The sequence below is a fragment of the Meles meles genome, chromosome 11 (genome assembly GCF_922984935.1).
Source record: "Meles meles chromosome 11, mMelMel3.1 paternal haplotype, whole genome shotgun sequence".
Classification (NCBI taxonomy): Eukaryota; Metazoa; Chordata; class Mammalia; order Carnivora; family Mustelidae; genus Meles; species Meles meles.
The window spans coordinates 4,187,496-4,209,611 of NC_060076.1; the positions used below are offsets into that span (position 1 = coordinate 4,187,496).

Here is a 22,116-nt window from a genome sequence, read left to right on the forward strand (position 1 = left end):
AAATCAGAGTTGCTGTTACCGCACGCAGGAGCACCTCTGTGCAAGTTAGAAAAACGTTGCCCCTCCAGCTAGATGCCGTTCCAAACTTGGTCCCAAACTTGTAGTTTACTTGGTGAATGGCCTGTGAGATAGATTTCAGTTCCTACTTCCCACTTGGGCTGGAGCCCTTGTGCAGTGAACAGTCTGCACAACCACACATGGCAGCCCTGCCGGAAGCAGTCATTTAAGATCAGTTAGGAGGTTGGATTGTCTGCTCTAGAAGGGTGGAGATAACACCTGTCTTGTTCACTGTATCCAAGTATCTAGTTCAGTGCCTGACTCAGAGCTGGTGCTTAATTAAATACATATTGGACAGATGGATGAATAAATGAAGGGAAATGGGACTAATGACTCAGGATCCTGGGGAATGTCAATGGCATTGGAGAACATGGACCAGGGGACACTCATGAGATCACTTTTGTCATCTGCAGCTTTTCATGCCCTTGAAGGCGCCACTACTGCACGAGAAGCCTCTGTTGGAAATGGGTCTGTGGTTCTCTGCCTTTGAGAAAGGCAAAGAGGCCCTTCTGAGACGTAGCATGAGGATTCTTCTTCATGGATACGTAAATCTTGGCTTTTTGGAACTAAGATATGGAACTAAACAATCTGACTCTCAGGGTGGTGTGGACTAAAAATTCTCATGATGATTTTGTGAGGGATTGAAGAGAGAGACCCAAGAAATCAAGAAAACCGGAAGAATCAGGTCCACTAAGATCCTGTTTCCCAAGGCTCCTCTCCATGTCTGAGGAAATCCGTGAAAGACGATGACATCTTGTGTGATATCTTGTGTGCACACTGGAAACCACATGGCCGGTGCAGGAGGAAAAGATAAAGTCCCTCCTTACGCATTTCGAGGCATCCTCACCAGTCACGGGGGTGGGGAACAAAGCACAGGTGTGAGTTCTAACCCCCAGGTGCTTGAGATGCTTGGCTGGCATTTCCCAAAGTGCGTTCCATGGAACTCTAACCCCGTGAGATGCTTCTTGAAACCGTGCAGCTGTCCGCAGGTATAAGCTTCTTTAGGACATTTGCAAGGCAAGTTGAAGTTTTCAGCATTCCTTCCCATTTTTAAAAGATTTTATTTATTCATTTGTCAGAGAGAGAGAGCAAGAGAGAACGAGCACACAAGCAGGGGAGGGGCCGGCAGAGGGAGAAGCAGGCTCCCCACTGAGTGAGGAGCCCAACGAGGGACTTGAGCCGAAGGCAGATGCCCAACTGACTGAGCCACCCAGGCATCCCAGTTTCCTGTCCGTTTTAAAAAACTGAGTCCAGCCTTTTCCAAACTCATTTGACCACAGATAACGTCCCCTCTCCCTCCACACACCTTTATAACTTCTGTTGTTCACCAGCAAGGCTAGTTAGTTCCACAGCACATGGGTTTCAGTTCTGGGGGTCATTTGGGGAACAAGCTTAGTCCTTGTTGGGTTCAAGGGCTTCCAGACGGCTTTTCCACCTCTCCCTTTGAGAACAGCAGGTATCGGAAGTCTGGGCTCGGCTGTTTTGAAAGCACATCTCAAATGTGTTTTATATAATTTGGTGGTGACTGTCAACATATTACAAAAGAGGGACAGAGGAAACCAGTAAAGGTCACCTGCCATTCTCCTGTCCCTAAACCAGAAGTGACCACATTCTTTAAACACCCCACTGCTTTTCTGAGTGACTGTGCTGAGCTCCAGGGTGTCCGAGCCTGTGCCACCAAAGTCGGCCTGGGGTTTTTCTAGAATCCCTGGAGCAGCCCTCTTAGCAGCCAAGCTCTTTGTTCTTTTGTTTTTACAGATCTTTGTTTGTTTGTTTACTTGCTCATTTATTTATTTATTTGAGAGAGAGTGAGAGCAAACAGCAGAGGGACAAGGAGAAGCAGGCTCCCCACTGAGCTGGGAGCCCAATGTGGGGCTCGATCCCAGGACCCTGGGATCATGACCTGAGCCGAAGGCAGATGCTAAACCCACGGAGCCTCTGAGCGCCCCAGGGCACTTCGCTGCTATGGAGGGCAACATTCCCTTCTGCTCCTAAGTCCTCCTGCCAGGATTGCCTCCCTCCCTGGAGATCTTCCCTGATTTGGAGGCTGGAGCAGAGAAGTGAAGACAGAGAGAGCCTCTGGCTGCTGGAGCAAACCAGCCTGCATTCACGTTCCCAGTGAGTGTCATGGGTGGATCCCCTCCCACTAACCTCCCCAGCTGCCTCCAGCTCTCCCTCTCTCTGCCTGCCCCCCCCTCCCTCGACAATGCCCAGCGAGGTCTGCCCCTGGAAGCCACGTCACTCCCAAGCTGACCCTGGCCCGGGGCCGCCAGGCCTGCTGGGAGGACTGTGGGCAGTGACATGTGCCTGCAGCTCTCAGGACCCTGTCCACCACTGCTCTCGCTCTCACCGCAGCAGCCGCTGCGATCGCGGGGAGGCGGAGGGCTTCTGGCCTCATCAGACCTCCTACAGGTTTGATGTCCTTTACTGAGATCATCTCCCTCCTGTGACTTAATGAGGCTGGAGTAGGAGAAAACCTGGATCTGCCAGAGGAGCTGGGTGTCCTGGACCCCAACACCTGTCGCCTTGTTCAGGGGGTGATGACATGCTTCCCTTCCTTCCCTTTTAAATTGTTTAAAATGTTTTTTATTAAAGTGGTATAGGACAGAGTTTAAACAGTTAAATAGACTGTAAGGCTTATATTTAAAAATAGCCCCACACGCCACCCCTGATCTTTTGCCCCAGAAGCAGTCACCTTCAAGTCTTTTGGCTTTATCCTGATTTTTAAAAAAGATTTTATTTATTTATTTGACTGACAGAGATCACAAGTGGGCAGAGAGAGACAGGGGGAAGCAGGCTCCTCGCTGAGCAGAGAGCCCGATGTGGGGCTCAATCCCAGGACCCTGAGATCATGACCTGAGCCGAAGGCAGAGGCTTAACCCACTGAGCCACCCAGGTGCCCCTGGCTTTATTCTGATTTTTTAAATCTAATGGACTTCCTGCTGGAGAAAATGAGGGTTTAGCTCTCTTATAGACACACACACACACACACACACACACGTGCACACACACGCATGCACACACACTTCAATACCATAGACCCTCAGTTCAATCAATATTCCTTCTCTACTGTCCAACGATTTATGTAAACCATTTGCCGCAACCACCCAATGCCCTGGGATCACACTTTCAGTACAAGTTTACATTTCTCAGAGTTGGCAAAATTTTGGTCGCTTAGTTTTCTACTCGACTGTTAGTAAGTCGTCTCCAAAGTCTCCATCGTAACCCTAAAGTTTTGGTTAATATAATAAAAACCTCTACAACCCATCAGTTGCGTGTTTCACTTTGAAGCCCGCATCCTGGTCTTGCTCTATCGAGGCTGATGGCTGTGCTGAGCCCACTGCACGCCTATGGTCGGGGTTTTCTGGGGTAACTTTGCTTCTCTCCTCCGTTCCTTCTGCTGTGTCCTGAATTCTCTCTCTTCCACTTCCATGACATACTCTCTCATTTTGATGAAGCATAGCCTCTGGGAGCTTCTTGAGAAAGGTCCACGGAAGGAAACTTTGGTGAGAACCTAGGTGTCAGAAATATATTTAATCCACACTGATGCTTGACTGATAAAATTATCAATAAATTCCAGGTTGGGATGATGAAGGTCCTGCACCCTATCTTCCAGTTTCCAGAGATAATGTTAAAAAGACCAGCGTGTGATACCTGGTCCTTCGTGGGCAGCATTCTTTCTTTGCTTTTTAGAAAATTTTATTTATTTATTTTAGAGAGAGAGAGAGAACGCAAGAGGGAGAGAGAATCTGAAGCAAACTCCACGCTCAGCACAGGGCCTGACTTGGGGCTTGATCTCACGACCATGAGATCATGACCTGAGCTGAAACCGAGAGCTGGATGTTCAACCGACAGGGCCACTCAGGCGCCCTGCTTTGGAAGCGTTTGATATGTTTCTGTGTCAGGCACACTGAGGGCCCTTTAAATCTGGAAGTGTGTGCCCCACAGTTCTCGGAAATTGCTGTGTATTATTTCTTTGATAATCTCCCACCTCCCCTTTGTTTTTGGTCTGAAACTCCTAATTTTGGATATGGAACTTCCCGGACAATGGTAGACAGAAAGATGTCCCAAAGATGTCCGTGTCCCAGTCCCTGAAACTTGTAAGCGTGTTAATCTGAGCAGTGATTAGATTGAGGACCTCAAGATAGGGAGAATATCCTGGACTACCCAGGTGGGTGTAGCATAGTCACAAGGGTCCTTATTAGAGGGATGTGCAAAAGGGAGTGTCAAAGTCCAAAAAAGGTGATGTCATGAGCTTTGAAGGGGGAGAAGGGGCCACAAGCCCGGAGATGCTGGAAGAGGAGAGGGAACAGACTCTTGAGCCTCCAAAAGCGGCTTAGTCCTGGGGACACCATGATTTTAGCCAATCTCAGATACGTGGCCTCCAGAACTGTAAGAGAACGAAGATATGCCACGAGAAAAGCATATGAAGGCGAACAGGGAGCCACTCTGTGCCCAGGCAGCGTCCAGTGGTCTACTCTCACTGAGTTCTTTGCTGAAGTCCTCCTCAGCCTTCAGATCAGAACGGGTTTCCCGTTCCAATTCTTGCTCATGGCATTCATCATCCTTCTGACTGAATAGCAGAGGCTGCGATCACTCCTTTAATGCCTCTCTATGCACTAAATCGTCGCCGCCGTGGGGGTGGGGCTGGGACCGTGGGTCTCTTCGTTTCATTCGGCACTTTGTCGCCTAGACGTTGGTAAACATGCACTGCGCGAATGACCAGGTTCATCCAATGAATGACCTCCGGTCATCCTCCCAGCCATGCTGTGACACGGGAACCAGTATCCGTTTCACGGGTAAGGAAACTGAGGCACAGGGGAGGCCCCATCTCCTTTTCAAAGATACATGGATGAGAAGGGGCAGGGACAGCTTTTGAGCTCAGCTCTGAGGGTCTGGGCCCTAAATCCCCCGAGCCGGCCACTGAAGCTAAAGGTGTCCCTCCAGGCTCTTCCCCTCTGCCTGTCCCAGTGGAGGACGGAGCATCTTGATCAGGCGGGCCTGCAGCTGTGACGGGAGCTGCCTGGTCCCCCCGTGGAGGCGGAGGTTTTCGGAGACCAATCCCGCATTCCGTGCTTGGCTGGGCCGGGGGCGAGGTGCTCCGGGATTCGTCAGGTCTGCTCTGCGATCCTGGGGAGTGGGCAGCCCTCCAGAATTACAGTGTCATCGTTATTATTGTTTTATCTAATCTGTTCTGGAGAACAACCATTTTGCAATTGGGCAAAAATACAGCCTAATATATTTAAACATATATATTTTTATTTTTATAGGATTTAAAAATAAACGCATTGATGTACATTTTCCAAGTGCCTGCCTGCTGAATTCCTAATGTAATACAACATGACTCAGAGCTAAATTTAAAGAGAGAAGCACATATGTTTAAAGCAGGCAGCAACTTTCAATCTGAGGAGAAACAGAGTCAAAAGAATTTTTTTTAGCGAGTGAACGGACTGAGTGCAAAGTGAATTATCTGCGCGCCATCTGGGCAGTCGGCTGTTTCTCAATCCTTCGCAACTCTAATTTTAAGCCGTTATTTGGCCTTTAAATAACAATGTCTTTTCTTTCCATTGGAATTTGCACCAGATTCCGCATTTATTGCGCTATCAGCTCCAAAAAGAGACCTGTCTTTGAGAGCAAAAAGAGCAAAAGTTATTGAACGTATTACTCTGCAGATTGGCGCTGGGAAAAAAAACAGCAGTCTGATATTTTGCAAATGAAGTTTGACATGTTCTGGGACGGCATATTGTACTCACCACAAACAGGCTGGTTGTGCCCGGAGGGGAAAGCTTAATTAAGGCCCCCTTAACAGCACGCAACTGGAGGAAAAAGACTCAGGGCACACTCTTTGTGACCTTCACGTTGTTCTGTGGGCTTCTCGTTTATGAATGGTCTTGATTTCCACCTAGAAGACAGTACGGTTGATTATTGAATTTTAGCTCCAAGGGGGGCTCTGCTCCAACCTTCCAACCGATGCCAGACTCCCTTGCATGAAATTTCAGATAAATATCCATTTACTTTCTGTCTGAATACCGTTAGTCATGGAACTCACTGCCTTCCCATTGTAGGAAGCCTTTTGCAATATTACGGTGAAACCTCCCTCCCCACAGCTTCCTCACAAGTGGTTCCCATAATCGCCACCATATGCCGTAGAAGGAGTCTTCCCCATGGTTGCATGAAGGTGAGTTGGAGGTCACCATCATGACCTTCCTCCTGCCCTCATCTTCTCCGCTCCAAGCTACGGATGCCTAGCTCCTCTAAGGAAAGAACGTGACGACTTGAGGAGGTTCTCTCCAGTAAAGACGGTGATATTTTGAGAACCTGTCCATGGTGGAGAGGACAAAGGAGATGTCTTGAACCTCTGTGAAGCCCCATGTTTTGTCCATTTCATTTGAAACCCAAACACTCTATCCCCTCCAGAAGCTGTGTCTGTATCTTCTCTTCAGAGGTGTGGACTGTCCCGAAGACTAGATTCTGATTGGCACAGGGGCTCTCAAAGGGGAACTCTTGATGACCACACCACCCAGTCAAAAGACCCCTCAGATCCTTCCTGTTCTCACTCTTTTACCACGAGAAAAAAAAAAAATACCAATGAACTTTCCAGAATTAATGAGAGTTGACTCCAACAAAGACTCATGGGAATGCGTTGGCACGTCATCAATGTATGGCCCAAGAGTTCTCTCCACAATAGATGTTTGCCCCTCCCCTGACTTCTCCTTTCCCTTTCCTCTGCGAGAATGTTCTGCCTGCAGATATCCTCCCAAGTACTCCCCGAGTTCACACAGTTCACCCCCCAAAGATCTCAGCAGACCGACTTGTCAGAATGGTCGCCTCCCTGTCACTCCGTTCACGCGTCCTGCTCTACTTTCCTTCTTAACTGTGCTCACTCCATGACATGCTCCAGGTAAAGCTATCCTTTTTATCATGTTTCTCTTCCCCAGAATGTAGGCTCTGTATGGCTAAACATGGACCTTGGTGAATCTGTTGGGCATGTTCAATTCATCAATATTTATTGGATAAATATTTGAGGATCGATTGGCGGATATCAATCTCAGGATATCCTGCAGATGGGCTTGGTAGGGACTGGCTTAACTTTAATGCTACCTCCCTCATGAGTTCCTTCTGACTCCTGGAGAAAGTGACTCTCCCTTCTATAAGTTCTCTTCAAACCCCGGCCATCATTCAGGTGGCCTTGATCTTACAGCAGTTTGAGGTTTAGCTGACTCGCATTCATATCTCTCCTGTTAGGAGCAGTTCCCGGAGAGCAATCACTCAGCCAGATGCCAGCAGGTGCTCAGAAAACACAGGTATAAAAAGGAATGACGTCCTCCTCCTCCTCCCTCTGTTCTCTTTAACAGAAAGGCTCTGGAGGTATTTTGGCTTATGATAGCTTTTCATGGTGAAAACCTGTCATATCCAGAACAATTTGGGGTGCTTGTTAGCGGTTTGGGTGAGGCGCAGTATATGAATATCTCGAAAAAACTCATACTGTTTGCTCAGTTACATTCACTATAATGTGTGGCACCATTTAAAATTTATTTAAAAAGTCCTCTTACAACTTAACAATAAAAAGACAGATGACCCAACTTAAAAATGAACAAAGAATCGAATAGACATTCCTCCAAAGAAGATATTCAAATGACCAATAGACATTTTTAGCCATAAGGGAGATGCAAGTCCAAACCGCGGCGGGTGTTCGGTTCGCACTAGGATGGCTATAAACAAAAAACCAGACAGACGAAAGAAAGCGTTGGTGAGGATGTGGATAAAGCACGGTTCTCATACATTGCTGGTGGGGATATGAAACGGTGTAGCCACTGTGGAAAACTTTGGCAATTTTCCAAAAATTTAAAGTTACCACATGACCCAGCAATTCCACTCCTAGATAAACATCCAAGAGAATTGGAGGCATATGTCTGTCCACACAGTAACCCGTACACATGTATTTATAGCAGCATTATTCACAGTAACCAAAAAACTGAAAGCCACCCAAATGTCCACCAACCACTGAATGGATGAACAAAATGCCGTACGTTCATTCTCTTTAGCCATAAAGAGAAATGAGGTACTGACCCATTATCTGTAACATGGGCGAGCCTTGAAAACATTATGCTCAGTGAAAGAAGCCAGACACAAAAGATCACTTATCGTACGATTCCATTTATATGAGATTTGCAGAATAGGCAAATCCATAGAGACCAAGAATCGTTAGCGGTCTCCAGGGACTGAAGGGAGTGGAAAATATTCTGGAATTAGATAGCGTGTGATGGTTGCACCACTTTCTGGATATATTAGAAACAGCTCTTTACAAGGTGAGTATTAAGGTATGTGAATTATATCCCAATAAAACTGTTATTTTAAAACAAAACAAAAAAAAGGTCCTCACCTTTCAGTAATGGAACACTTACTAAAAGTGATTAGCATACAGCTCTTGCATTTCAATCCATTCTGGAAAACAAAACAGAATAAACTTCATGATGGAAAACGTCAAACGATATAATGAAACCTACAAACTCATCACCAATTTCAACAATTATCTTCTTAAAAAAATATTTTATTTATGTATTTATTGAGGTGGGGGGTAAGAGGCAGAGGGAGAGGGAGAGAGGGAATCCCAAGTAGACTCTGTGCCCGGCATGGAGCCTGATGTGGGGATCGATCTTATGACCCCCAGGTCAAACTAGTCGGACATTTAACTGACGCAGCCACCCAGTCGCCCTGACCGCCAATCTTCTCTCATCCTTTCCCCATCTGTCTCTGTGCCCCCCTATAATTTTGAAGCAAAGCTCATATATCACATTATTTTACCCATAAATACGTACCTCTAAAAAAACACACACACAAAATAGAGGTGCCTGGGTGGCTCAGTCTGTTAGGTGTCCGACTCTTGATTTTGACTCAGGTCCTGATCTCAAGGTTGTGAGATCGAACTCCGCCCCGGGATTCTGCTTCTCTTCTTCTCCACCTGTCCCTCCCCCTACTCTCAGGAGCGTGCTCTCTCTCTCTCTAAAATAAATAAATCTTTAAAAAAAACCCACAGGGGCGCCTGGGTGGCTCAGTGGGTTAAAGCCTCTGCCTTTCGCTCAGGTCATGATCCCAGGGTCCTGGGATCGAGCCCCGCGTCGGGCTCTCTGCTTGGCGGGGAGCCTGCTTCCTCCTCTCTCTCTCTCTGCCTACCTCTCTCCCTACTTGTGATCTCTATCTGTCAAAAAAAATAAAAAAAAATTAAAAAAACCCCACAAAACATATTCACATCTCTCTTATTGTCTTACAAACTTTTGAAGAAACAGTTTGTATAATGGTCTTTTTTATTGTTACCTCCATTCTCCATGGAAACATGGAAACATGAATAGCAATCATTGCTATTTACAGGAGCAGCTATTGTGTGCCTGGCAGCTCGCTGGGGGCTGTCCAGATATAACCCAACACAACTCTTGCGTCCATCGTGAGGAGTTGGCTGTTATCACTGTCCATGCCCCTTCCCCAGGTCAGGGAGGTTAACGGACTCAGCCAAGGGTCAGCCAAGGGTCAGGTTAACGGAATTACCCAACCTCTAGCTCTTACTCATGCCTCTCCCTTGCCTGCCTTTATTTTAGGACTGTGCTCACCAATAGTGTAGCTACGAGCCACACTTGGCTACTGGGCTGAACGGTAGCTGATGTGGCTAGTCCAATTCGAAATGTACTGTAGGGTAAGTTACATGAAGATTTCCAGAGGTTTAGCAGGCAGAAAATAATGAAAATCTCAGTACTTTTCATACTGAAATGTCATGGTTCGGATATACCATATTAAATAAATTATATTATTAAAATAATTTGACCTATTTCTCTTTAACTTTTCCTTCCAGTTACAGCAAAATACATATAACAAAATGGACCATCGTGGTCGTTTTTTAGTATATCAGGGGTATCAAGTACATCCACTTGCAACCGCCATCCGTCTCCAGAACTTCATGATCTCCCAAACTGAAACTCGTGTCCATTAAACACTAACTGCTCATTCCGCTTCCTTCAGCCCCTGGCAACCACCGTCTACTCTGGATTTGATGACTCTCGGTATCCCATGTAAGTGGAATTAGATGGTATTTGTCTTTTTTGTGACTGGCGTAGCCTATTACACTGCACACAATGCCTTCAGGTTTCACTTGCGTTGTAGCGTGGGTCCTTCTTTGAGCCCGAGTAATATTCTACTGCACAGATAGTCAACACTTGCTTAACCATTTACCCCCTGATGGATATTGCGGTTGCTTCTACCATTTGGCTGTTGTGAACAAGGCTACTGTGAACACGGGTGCACATATATCTTTTCGAGATCCCGTTTTTGATTCGTTTGAGTGTACACCTGGAGTGGAATTGCTAAACAGTGCAGCACTTCTCTTTTTAGATTTCTGAGGCAACACCGTCCTGTTTCCCACAGTGGCTGCGCCATTTTACCTCCCCACCCTCAGGGTACCAGGGCTCCAGTTTCTCCACATCCCCACCAAAACGTATTTTCTTTCCTTCTTCTTAAAACTGTAGCCATTCTGGGGCACCTGGGTGCCTCGGTCAGTGAAGCCTCTGCCTTCGGCTCAGGTCATGATCTCAGGGTCCTGGAATCGAGTCTGGCATCGGGCTCCTTGCTCAGAGGGAGCCTGCTTCTCCGTCTCCCTGGACCCCTCCCCTCTACTTGTCCTCTCTCTCTCTCAAACAAATATATAAAATCTTTAAAAAAATAAAATACTTGTCATTCTAATAGGTGTGAGGCTCTCTACTTTTTAAAATGCAACTATTAGAAAATACGAGGCTCACATCTGTGGCTCCTGTTATTGGACAGAAATGCTAATAAAGAGTCTGAAAGAGGTGGAATTCATGGGGCGCCTGGGTGGCTCAGTGGGTAAAGCCTCTGCCTTCAGCTCAGGTCATGATCTCAGGGTCCTGGAATCGAGCCCCGTGTTGCGCTCTCTGCTAGGCGGGGAATCTGCTTCCCCGCTCCTCCGCCTGCCTCTCTGCCTACTTGTGATCTGTCAAATGGATAAATAAAATCTTAAAAAAAGAGAGAGAGAGAGAGAGAGAGGTGGAATTCAGGTTCCCAGACTCCTTTGCAGTGAGAGGTGGCCATGTGACCCTGTTCTGGCCAATGAGGTGTGGGCAGACGTCTGCTGGTGCCACGTCGGCGCCTTCCATCTTCTCCCTGCCTGAAATGCGGAGCTGGGACCCAGCCACCCTGCAACCCTGAAGTGACAGAAATGAGTCTGGAACTAAGGGTTCTCGCGCAGACGGACAAACAGCTGTGGGTCCCTGATGACCCATTGCAGCAGCCCCATATTACATACCCCTGACCACTTCTCAGGTGAGACCCGTCCGCCCTCTCTCTTTAAACGACCTTTATGTCATATGCTATAGTTAGTTTCAGCCAAACACGTCTCCGGTGGGATCCCTCGGAAGGGGACAGCTGGGATTTGAACACACACGTCTGTCTGTCCTCCAAAGCCTGGGCTCTTTCCACTTCTACCCCCCACTGCCTTCCAAGAATGGACCGGTGTTACTAAGAAGGTGGGAACTGGTGAGGCCGTCCTCCACACCTGCTATCCCCGAACAGGCAAAGTGATTTGCAACCACATGGGGGACAGACATCACCTGCAGGGAACGTGTTCGCTTTACACACAAAGATTTACAGTTAGAGTGTACTACGGCTGTACAGTTTCACGTGGAAAACCTGGGTGGTCAACGATAAGGAGCTCAAGAAATCATGTAAAGCCACTGAATAGAATCTTTGGGAGACTTTAACGTGTTTTACAAGACTATTAGATGAGAGGAAAATGTATTTAGGCTATACTATGGACAACAGAGGTCACGATACAGTAGGGTTCCAGTTTTATAAAATAATGCGTACGTGAGAATAACCAAAATGTTGAGGTGGAACTGTGCATAACCTTATTTTCCTATGTAGGTTTTCTCTATAGTTTCCAACATTTCAAAGTACGTGCTTGGGATTAGGTAAAATAAAGCAACATGCGAAAAAGAATCAGACTCCAGCGCCAAGGGGAATGGATCGTCTCTTTGTCAGGAATTGGAGGTGCCTTCTTTTGTTGTCTGACCTGAGGCTTCGAGGAGGGGGTGTGGAGATGGAGGGGAGTGCTGGGAAGAGGAGGGGGCGCTAATGAGAGCTCCTGAGACAGGGATCTTCTGTTGCCCTGGCTGCCCATCTGTCTGGGCTTCCCCTCGGGACCCTGAAAGCCTGGCATCTGCCCTCTGCTCCCATGTTCCGTGTGAGGGTTACACGCTTAGTAGCTTCTGATGCTAGCGGCCCATTGTCAGTCTTGATTAAAACACACAATCCACATAACACAGTAATAGAATTAGAAGGCAATCCCTCCCTCAAATGGGCTGCGGTAGAGGCTCAACAAACAACCTGCGTTTTGTTCCACTTTGATTTGGTCTAATGTGTTGGTAAAAGGGTCCATCCCTGAGATGCTTTGTGCTTAATTACGTACGAATATGGGAGAAAGCGGAGGTCCCTAACAACATGCTTGGTGGTTGATTAAGTGAGCGTCCAAATGGGCAATCAATAATTTACTAAAATATTTAAAATACCTCCTGGCTTCCTGTGATGGGAAGAATACGGCTTGTGTGTGGTCCATTGTTGACTTCTCTGCAGGTGGAGACAGTCCCTGTCTTTCTGGTGCTTCTGCCTCTAAGCCTGGACACTTCTGCCCACTTTCTTCATGGCTAGAGGGTGTACTTTCGCAAACACAGATCTAATCACAGCACAACCCACTTCAAACTGTCCATTGCACTCCCTTACCTCCATCCCCCACCACACCTGGTTAGCCCCTCGTCTCCTTGGAAGGCCTGGCCCAGACCTCCCCTGTGCAGAAGGATGGCATAACCACCTTCTCTAAGAACTTCAAAATTCTGTGTGCAGGTCTCTTATCTTGCGGCTGAACCTCACTGTGTTTCATGTTCCATTTGTGTCTGTCTCCCTGGTGAGGCTGTGAGCGAGTGCCATGAGAACAGGAACGAGTTCCACAGGGATCCTTATTTAATCCTTTTATTCAGTGAGTGTCCCCGGGTAATGAATGAGTTGGAGTGCAGGAATTCTGGTGCAGTGTTGTGATCAGAATGAACAATGAGTGATCCTCTCCCTTTCCTCCTTCTTGAATTACTAACACGTTCCTCCTAATCTTCCCCTCCCGGATTGTTAGTTCTGGAGGTGATCCTACTTCCTTGTTCTCTAGATGCGAGATCTGGGGTTCAGAAGGGTTAACTCGTTTGTCAGGGGGACACCAGTCTAGGCTGATTTCCTGCTCTCCAGGATCCTCTGTCTTTGGGATCATTTGATCACCGTTCTCAACAGGCTAAAACCACAAGAGCAAGATAAGAGGAAAACAGGAGTCAGGGGCGGCGTGGGGTGGGTTCAGAAGAGACCAAAGGAAGTTTCTCAACCATACTTGCATTAGATTAATTTTAATGGACTTGACTCTAAACAATTTAAAACTCAGGGATGCCGTGAGCCTTCAGGTGAAGGTGAAGGAACACGTAATCCACTTCAAATATTTGCAGTGACATTTGTCAGGGTTAGACTGCGCCTGGTTTTACCATCGTCTCCCCAGCTGTTTAACAAAATGTCGAGCACATCCAATATCTATATTTGTTGAATGACTAACTCACATGCCTACTATGTCCCCAGAACTGTATGCCGCCTCAGTTTAATCCTCGGAGCAACCCCCAAGGTCTTAAGCATGATGCCACACTGATTACGACAGGTGGCTTAGTTACGTCTGGCTTATCCAAGGCAGATTTGGGTTTAAATCTATCTGGTGACATTCTGCCCGGCCGTCCAATGCAGTGTTCTGCATCTAGTAAATCCTTAATAATTATTAATTGATGAGGGTGCTTTCTCGGCCTGAATGCGTAAACCACATGTTCTCTGGATATGATGGGAGTTGCAGCATATTTTAATTAAATACTGACAACTTTAATTCTGATTGCTCATTCTAATACTCTTGAGCTGACAGCAGCAAGCTAATGGCTTGTTCATTTTGGAAGATATTAGCAGCAGGGTGCTGCCTTTTACCCAAACATAAGATCACAATAATTAAAATCTGATATTGCTCGAAATGAACTCCTTTTAAACTAATTTATATCCCACAAACACACGCAGATGCAAGCAGATATGTGCTAACATTCTCAAGGATTTACAGCACCTTAGAGAAACTCTGTCCATTCCCTTCCAAAATGAAAAGTTTTCTGTTGCTGTGATGAAAGACTCCTTACTAGGTTCAGGGGGAAATGTGCATTTCCACAGATCAATTTCTGAGTTTCCCAGAAGAGGGGAGCCAGAGAGAAATCCTGAAAACTAATGACTGTGGGAGCAGAGCATGTTGGTACTTTGTAGCTCCAATCAGTATCTAAACCACTGAATCAGAGAGTAAGACAAAGGACAATCTTATTGCATGGAGGGTGGGGAGGGAGAGGTGGGCGGGGGAGGTGGGCTGAGCAGGAGGGAGAGATATCTGAGTATACAAAGAGATGAAGTAATTTGGAGGGAGGATCCAGAAGCAAACGTAATATATCGTGTTAATTCTTTGCTTCCAAAAACTTACCCTGAGCATCTATTGTGCCCCAGGCCCTGGAGACTTGCTGGCTACAAGCTGGCTGTGGGCCATCCCCCCACGGTGTTTGCCTTAGAACATGATTCTAACCAGAGGTCCATGTTTGGACTTTAGGGAGGTTATGAACCCCTGGAAATTGTATGCAAAATCTTGGGTTTGTGTGGGTAGAGGTAGACCGGCACATTTTTTTCTTGGGGACAAAGTATGCAGCCAGGGTCACGTTCTCTAAGCCTCCAGGGATTCCCAATAAGGTACATAACCACAATAATAGAGTTTGCCTTCTCTAATCTCCCCCTCGAAGGGATGAACAAACTAGAAGGGAAGCCAAAATCAAGAGAAGCCGGGCGCCTGGGTGGCTCAGTGGTTTAGGCCGCTGCCTTCGGCTCAGGTCATGATCTCAGGGTCCTGGGATCGAGTCCCGCATCGGGCTCTCTGCTCGGCAGGGAGCCTGCTTCCCTCTCAGCCTCTCTGCCTGCTTGTATCTCTCTCTGTCAAATAAATAAATAAAATCTTTAAAAAAAAAATCAAGAGAAGCCAACAGACACCGATATTTTCCTTCATTTATGAAGCTAAAAGAGGATTTTCTCCAAAAATCTTAAAAACAAAGCCAAAACCCTGTACTCCGAAGCAGATTAAAAAAAAAAAAAGGCCACCAAGAAATAGTGAATTATAGGACACAGGTGAAGGACAAGCTCTTAGCAGCAGAGTCAGGTCACTAGAGATATTTGACCCAATAGACACACTGTGCATCCTTGCCTGATTCTGTGCAGAGTCCTCAAGAGGAGACAGAAGCCTGGCTCACAGGCCCATGGGAGGCTCTCCCAGCACAATCTCCTGACAGCTGCAACCTTCCGGAGTATTTATTACTTGTCAGGCATTATTTCAAAAGCTTTGCCTTCAAGGTGTTATTGAACCTCACAGCTATTTAATCAAGATGGTTATGATTCCTAGTTCTATTTCACAGATGAGAAAAGTGAGGATCAGGGAGTTCTGGGACTTGTGAAGAGTTCCACAGCTGCAAGTTTCTCCTATCTCCTACCCCTCCTTAGGAAAAGCTGTCAATGGCAATGCTTGAAGGTGGTGTAGATGTCAGGAAATGAAAGCTATGATGTAAGCCCAAGACAATGAACCGCCCCCCCCCCCCACTTTTAATGTTCTCCCGGGACTATTTGTTCATCTAAATAGTGTCTAAACACTCATGGAGAGCAACGTCAGGGTCCAGTTTTGGAGCAGGGTTTATCTTTCCTGCTCCACAACTCGAGAATTTGAATTGAGGTGGTGTGTGGGGGGGGCGGCAGGGAGGAGTGAGCTTGGAGAAGGAAGAGTGGGGATGTACTAAGGAAGTGGGTTTGAGGTGAACTCCACAATTTCACATTGCTGGTCAGCACAGCCTGGCAGAATTGAAAATTTCTCTTACCACTTAGACCATGTTTACACTTTCCATGCCCTTTATTGACCTCTGTTTACAACAACTAATCTTGACATCATTTCAGACTGATAGTTGCAAGAATAGTACAAACTATTCCTGTATACCCTTCCCCCAGATTCCATAATTGTTAATATCTTACCACATTGGCTCTGTACTTCTCTCTATAAATAAATATCTTCATACTATTTTCTTTTTCATAGAGATGCTCTTTCATAAATTATGCTGTTTTATGCCTTCAAGGTATGACCTCTCTCATAACCACAGTTGAGTGATCAAAATCATGAAATCATCACCGACGTATTAAAATACTATGAACTAACCCAGAGACCTTATTCAAATCTCACCAATCATCTCCATGATGTCAGCAAAGAGAGTCCCAGATCACATGCTTCTTTGTCTTCCATGACATGGATGTTTTGTGGAAAAGTATAGGTTGGTCATTTTGTCAAATGTCTTCGAGTTTGTCTGACGTCCTGATCAGATTCCGGTTTCGTGGTTTTGGCAGGAATATCACAGAAGTCATGTTGCACTTTTCTCTGTGCATTGTGTCGGGAGATGGTTTGTTCTACCACAGTAAGGTCAACCTTGGTCTCTTGCTGGGGTGGTGTCTGCCAGGTTGCTCCTCTGTGAAGTCAATAGGACCCCCTCTTTAACATTACTGAATTAAAAAAAAACACAAGAATTATGGTAAAATACACACAACATAAAATTTACCATTCAACCATTGTTAAGCATCTCGTCCTGCAGCATTGAGGGCATTCACGTTGCTATTCAACCATCACCACCATCCACGGAAATTTTTCATCTTCTTGAACTGAAACTCTCTGCTGATTGAACACTAACTCCTCATTCTCCCCTTCTCCCAGTCCCTGGCACCCACCATTCTACTCTCTGTCTCTAGGATTTGCCTACCTAGGTATCTCATCAGTAGAATCATACAGTGTTGTCTTTTTCTGACTGTCTGTTTCACTCAGCTTCACGTCCTCAAAATTCACCACGTTGTAACTGGTGTCAGAATTTCCTTCCATTTGAATGCTGAACGGATATCCCCTTGCTGTATATACCACATTTTGTTTATGAATTTATCCCATGACGGACATGAGCTGCTTCAGTCTTTTGGCTTCAGTCTTTTGGCTATTGTGAATAATGCTGCTATAAACTTGAGGGCACAAGTACCTGTTTTCAGTGCCTGTTTTCCTTTCTTTTGAGTGTATAACCAGAAGTGGAGTTGCTGGATCATTATTTTACTCTTCTTAATTAATGAGCGTCTTGTGGGATGATGTTTGGAGACTATGCAAATATCCAGTGACTCCTCACACTTCCACCCACCAGTTTCAGCGTTCCTTGATTCCTACCCGAATCAATTATTCTTCTAATGGTTGCCAAATGGTAGTTTCCATCTATCATTTCTTCTACTTCTATCAGCTGGCATTCTACCGAGGAAGAAATTTCCCTCCCTCCTCATTTATCTAACAGTATGGACTCATTTTATCCACTGGGTCATACTCCATTGCTCCATGGCCACTTTTCTGCTCTGAGCAATTCTTTTCCTACTATTTCCAAGAACACAGGTTGGGGAAAACGCGGGAACTTTCTGTAGTTCCTTCTCACCATTAAGAAAACCGAGAATGCAGCCTGACTTCCCCAAATCTAGGCGATCGCTTTCCCACCTGCTCCTTCGTTTACTTGAGTGGAAACCCTCTTTCGGGCTGCGTCTGCACGGACCCCCCGGGCAGCCCGTCCCCGCGAGAACTACATTTCCCAGAGACCTTCGGGGGGTCTGCGTCATCAGCGAGCGCGGCCTTCAGTGAGCGAGGCCGACTTCGGAGACCCGCTGTGGCGGCGGCAACATGGCGGACGTGCTAAGTGTCGGAGTGAACCTGGAGGCCTTTGCTCAGGCCATCAGTGCCATCCAGGCGCTGCGCTCCAGCGTGAGCAGGGTGTTCGACTGCCTGAAGGATGGCATGCGGAACAAGGAGACGCTGGAGGGCCGGGAGAAGGCCTTCATTGCGCACTTCCAGGACAACTTGCATTCGGTCAACCGGGACCTCAAGTAGGTACCGGCTGAAGGGGCCGGCGTCGGGGACCCTCCGGGCGCCCCCCCTGCCCCGACCCCGCGCGAGTCTTCCTAGCCAGGGGCCGCTCTCAGTGCCTTGCTCGCTTGCTCTCTGCCCCTCCCTTCCAAGCCCATGCCTGTTCCTCAGGGACACCTCGTCTCCCACCCCCGCTCTCCCGTCTCCCTTCTCTTGGCCCCCCAGGCCTGGCTGTCTCCCGCCGCCCCGCACCTGCCGTGGGGTCGTTCTGTTCCTGGCGAGGCGACGCGCTCTTCCCGTGCACCTCCACTTCTCGGCTCCGCCTGGCAGGTTTCTCACCTGTAGGCCCTCTGTGCCCCAGCGTGTCTGATCAAACAGTAGCAAACAGGACCAGCCCGGCGCTGCCCCAAACCCGAGTGCACTTGGTCCCTTGAGCACCAGTTCCTCGCCTCTGAACCTGGAATTCATCAGTGTCACACTGCTCCAAACCCAAACTTGATGAGACAGGACTTGCTCTTTCCCTCTCCCCTGCCCCCTCCGGAACCGATCAGAATTCCACTCGCGCTCGGCTCCTGTTCAGTTTCCTCCTCTAGAGAGACTTCATCTCAGGTTTAATCACTTATGTTTAGCCCCCCCCCCCATCAGTTTGCAGTCCTTCAGGGTTAAGGATTGTATATTTCTCGTTCTTACAAGTCACCTTCTTTACTTCTACTTTCTAAGGGTCCCTAAGAAATAAGTGAGAGGGTGTTTGTGAGATGCCCATCAGGTTGTAGGAACTCTGTAGTTGGTTAGGTTCTAAACTTGTCTTCCCTTCCTTAAGACAGTCAGCCCTGCTCAGGGAGCTGGGAGTTCCAGGGCTTTTGCCTTTCACTTCTCAGAAAGGACCCTAGCAGGGAAAGGCATTTGCTAAGATAGTCATCCTGGAATTTCTGGAATGGATGGATTTTTTTTTTCCCCCCAACTTGGTCTCCTTAGTAACCAGATGGAAGGCGGGGGTAGCATGGAGGAGGTGGTGACCAAATGATGGGTGGTGCCTCTTTGGATTTTTTTCCCCCCTAAGTCGTTGCTATTCTTTTTTGGTGGAAAGCCAGGAAATCACACACCCCTCCTCAACTCCCACATTCACTTGCTGTTCTCTGGCACAGTGCCAGTTAATACTTTTCCCTGCTTGAGGGGATGCAGTGGCTCTTCTCTGCTGCTTCCGTTTCCTCCCTTGGGTGATGTTCAGGATCTCACAGCCCTCCACCGTTCTAGAAAGTTTATAGTACCCCGTCGCCTTTTTAAATCTTTGTGCAGTATTGCCAAGAAGAAGGTGGCTGAAGATTCCAAAATGAGTGTGGCATGAGGAGCTGTTCCTAGAGAGCCTTTTGTTGACAGTTTGAGACTGGCCTCACAGAACATGCTCCTGGAATGTGCTTTTGCTCTTGGCTCCCTTTCCCCACTTCTCTAGAGTTTTCCTGCTAGACTGAAGTACGTTTGTTTGACACAGCCCCCTCCGTGGTGTCTTCCCATTCCGTTTGTTTATTTTATCTCTTCTTTGTTTTGTTAAGTTTTACCATCTGTGAAGTACCATGTACCAGTCTATCCCTATGCGAATGATAAATAATCATCATCTACTCAGGTACTTGCTGTTCTGCCAAATGTGATGATCCGTATGCGGGTCTGGAAACTCTTCGTGAGAAGCGACGTGATACCACATTTCAAAATTCCAGAAAGTCGCCCTCCCCACCCTGAGAATAATTTGGGTTGTTACATCCTGACTTTAGGAGTCTTCCCGGTTCCAGTGCTCTCAGCTTTTTTCCTCCTTTAGAATGGCACCAGAGAGCTCGGTTTTAAAATAAGATAAGCTCCCACTTAAGGGTTTTCTTGATTGTCGGTGATCTTAACCTTTCACGGTGTTTCTTAAGAGACTCCTGATGGACATTTTGAAGAACAGCCTTTGTTCTGGTTGGCTACACCCTGAAGTTTCAGTGGACTCAGGTTTATTGCTTTACCTGTTTATTTTTCAGTGAGCTGGAACGTCTGAGCAATCTGGTAGGCAAGCCATCTGAGAACCATCCTCTCCATAACAGTGGGCTGTTGAGCCTGGATCCTGTGCAGGACAAAACTCCTCTCTATAGCCAACTCCTGCAAGCGTATAAATGGTCAAACAAGGTAAGGGAGACATGTCAGAAATGGAGCTGATACAGAAAAAGCCAAGTTTTCTTGACATTTCATACATGCAGAAGGGGAGGGTGTAAGTTTTTCTTTCTTTTTGTTGTTGTTCTCGATTCAAAATTCAGATTTTGTTCTCGATGCGATTACAGAGCATCGAGAGCATGGAAGTTGTATAATTTCTTCATGAGCTATTCTGTAGTCCTTTGAAGTCTTTGGGGGATTAGTTATGATGCTCAGGTAATTAATTTTTTTAAAAAGTCCTAAATCAGGTGTGGTTAGGACTCTATACCTGGGGACCCGGTAGAGGGAGCACCTTTTATGAACCCCTTGAATTCCTGTGTCAAATGTTGTGGTATGTGCATTTTGTTTTTCCTGGGGAAGGCTTCCTAGCTTGCGTCAGATTCCGAGGAGTCCGTCTCCCCTAGAAGGTTAAGGACTGGTGGTGCGAATGTGCAGCCACGCACAGTTGGTGTTGCTCGTGCTGTCTTCCCGCCCTCCCTGGAAGGTCGCGAGAGTGCCGCTTGTTCGGTTGCTCTCCGCTGACTTCCCCTGGGGGAGACCGTTCTAAGCCTGCTCCGTGAAATCTGCTGTTCGTGGTTTCCTTCAGCAAGCAGCCCTGTGGCGTAGACCCTGGGACAGCTGTAATAGGAAAACTAAGCTCTAGTCTAAATATAGCCATTAACAGTTAGGCTCATAAGCCTGGAAACAGCTAGTTTGTTTACTCACAAGCTCCTTTTGTTTGGGTGCTGCGAGTTGTTGTGTATGTTTTTTCCCTGCTGATAAGGAGCGAGAATATGTGTTTGGAATGACTTGGGAAACTTCTTTCATTAGACTGTGCTACTTCCCTGGAGACCCTTGTTCTCGCAGTTACTGGTTCTGAATTGCCGTGGCCTGCAGTCATCCATTGTCTTTTCCCTCTTTTCTGTGGTCCTCCCCCCCCCCCCCCCCCCCCCCCGTTTTGGATGAGCGACGAGCACTGAGAGTTTTTCTGGTGTGCAGATTTTTATCTTTAAGTTTTTCGGTGATATTTAGTATATTTTGTTTTGAAGTGGGGCCCTGGAAGCTAAGTCTGAGAGGCAGGGAGAGGTGATTGAACCTCTGCTACAGACACTCAGCTGTAAGGGTTGTCCCTCAAACTCTGGGCTGCCGTTGGCAGAAAACCCAGTTTGGTCTTGAGCATCAGGGCGCCCAGTTGGTACAGGGATCTGTCGCTCTCCTGTTCTCTGTAGGAGAACCTTTCCTAGGTTGGCCTAATGTCTGTACATGGTGGGAAAGAGGGCCTGGCGGTTGTGAATTTGCATCGCTCTCATACCACGTGATCTCCTGGTGTCGTTCCAGACCCTGAAAAAGTATTTTAGGCCTGCTTGGTAGGTGGCCCCTATCTAAGTAAACAGTTCATTGAATCCAGGCCTGGGATCCTCTGATTGGGTGATGCGGATCACCTGAGGCACAGGAAGTGGGGCTCCTGGGAGTTGGAGAGGCAGTTTCCAAAAGGCGGGGATGCAAGTCAGATAAAGATTGTGTCTTTGCCACAGCCAGGCGTGAGATTCTTCCAGCCCTACGCAGAGAGCACTGCTCTGTCAGGCTGTCCTGTTGGAGCCTCCTTGTTTTCCCAGGGACGCTGTCGGTTGTCCTTAGCTGAGTTTACCTAGGGACTGGGTGGGATCTGATCAGTAGGTACATGGTGTGACTTCCTTCTGGTTGGACTCCTGGTAGAAAGTCTTGCCTTTTGGTGTTGGGACACAGAAACTGTGTTGGTGTATCACGTGGGTAGTGGTGTTTTTGGAACAGCCTAGAGCTACGGAGACTTTTCAGTGGAGGGAAGACTTAGGCCGACTGAGAAACCGTGA

The 22,116-nt window shown here is 47.2% G+C and overlaps 1 protein-coding gene and 1 long non-coding RNA gene across 3 annotated transcripts in view; both read left to right on the forward strand.

The window, feature by feature from the left end:
* The first annotated feature begins 6,880 nt into the window (after positions 1–6,880).
* LOC123952794 lies at positions 6,881–10,017 on the forward strand. The gene is made up of 3 exons (XR_006820723.1): positions 6,881–6,958; positions 7,303–7,361; positions 9,902–10,017. It is a non-coding gene; the product is annotated as an uncharacterized LOC123952794 (long non-coding RNA).
* A 7,891-nt stretch (positions 10,018–17,908) lies between these two features.
* The window catches only part of MED27 (mediator complex subunit 27), a 208,348-nt gene continuing 204,140 nt past the window's right edge, over positions 17,909–22,116 (forward strand). For both annotated transcript variants that reach the window (XM_046022274.1, XM_046022275.1), the window contains exons 1-2: positions 17,909–18,129; positions 20,119–20,263. In XM_046022274.1, coding sequence (XP_045878230.1) covers positions 17,927–18,129; positions 20,119–20,263 — 348 coding nt within the window. In that variant the 5' untranslated portion in view covers positions 17,909–17,926. The remainder of the gene's footprint in view (positions 18,130–20,118; positions 20,264–22,116) is intronic.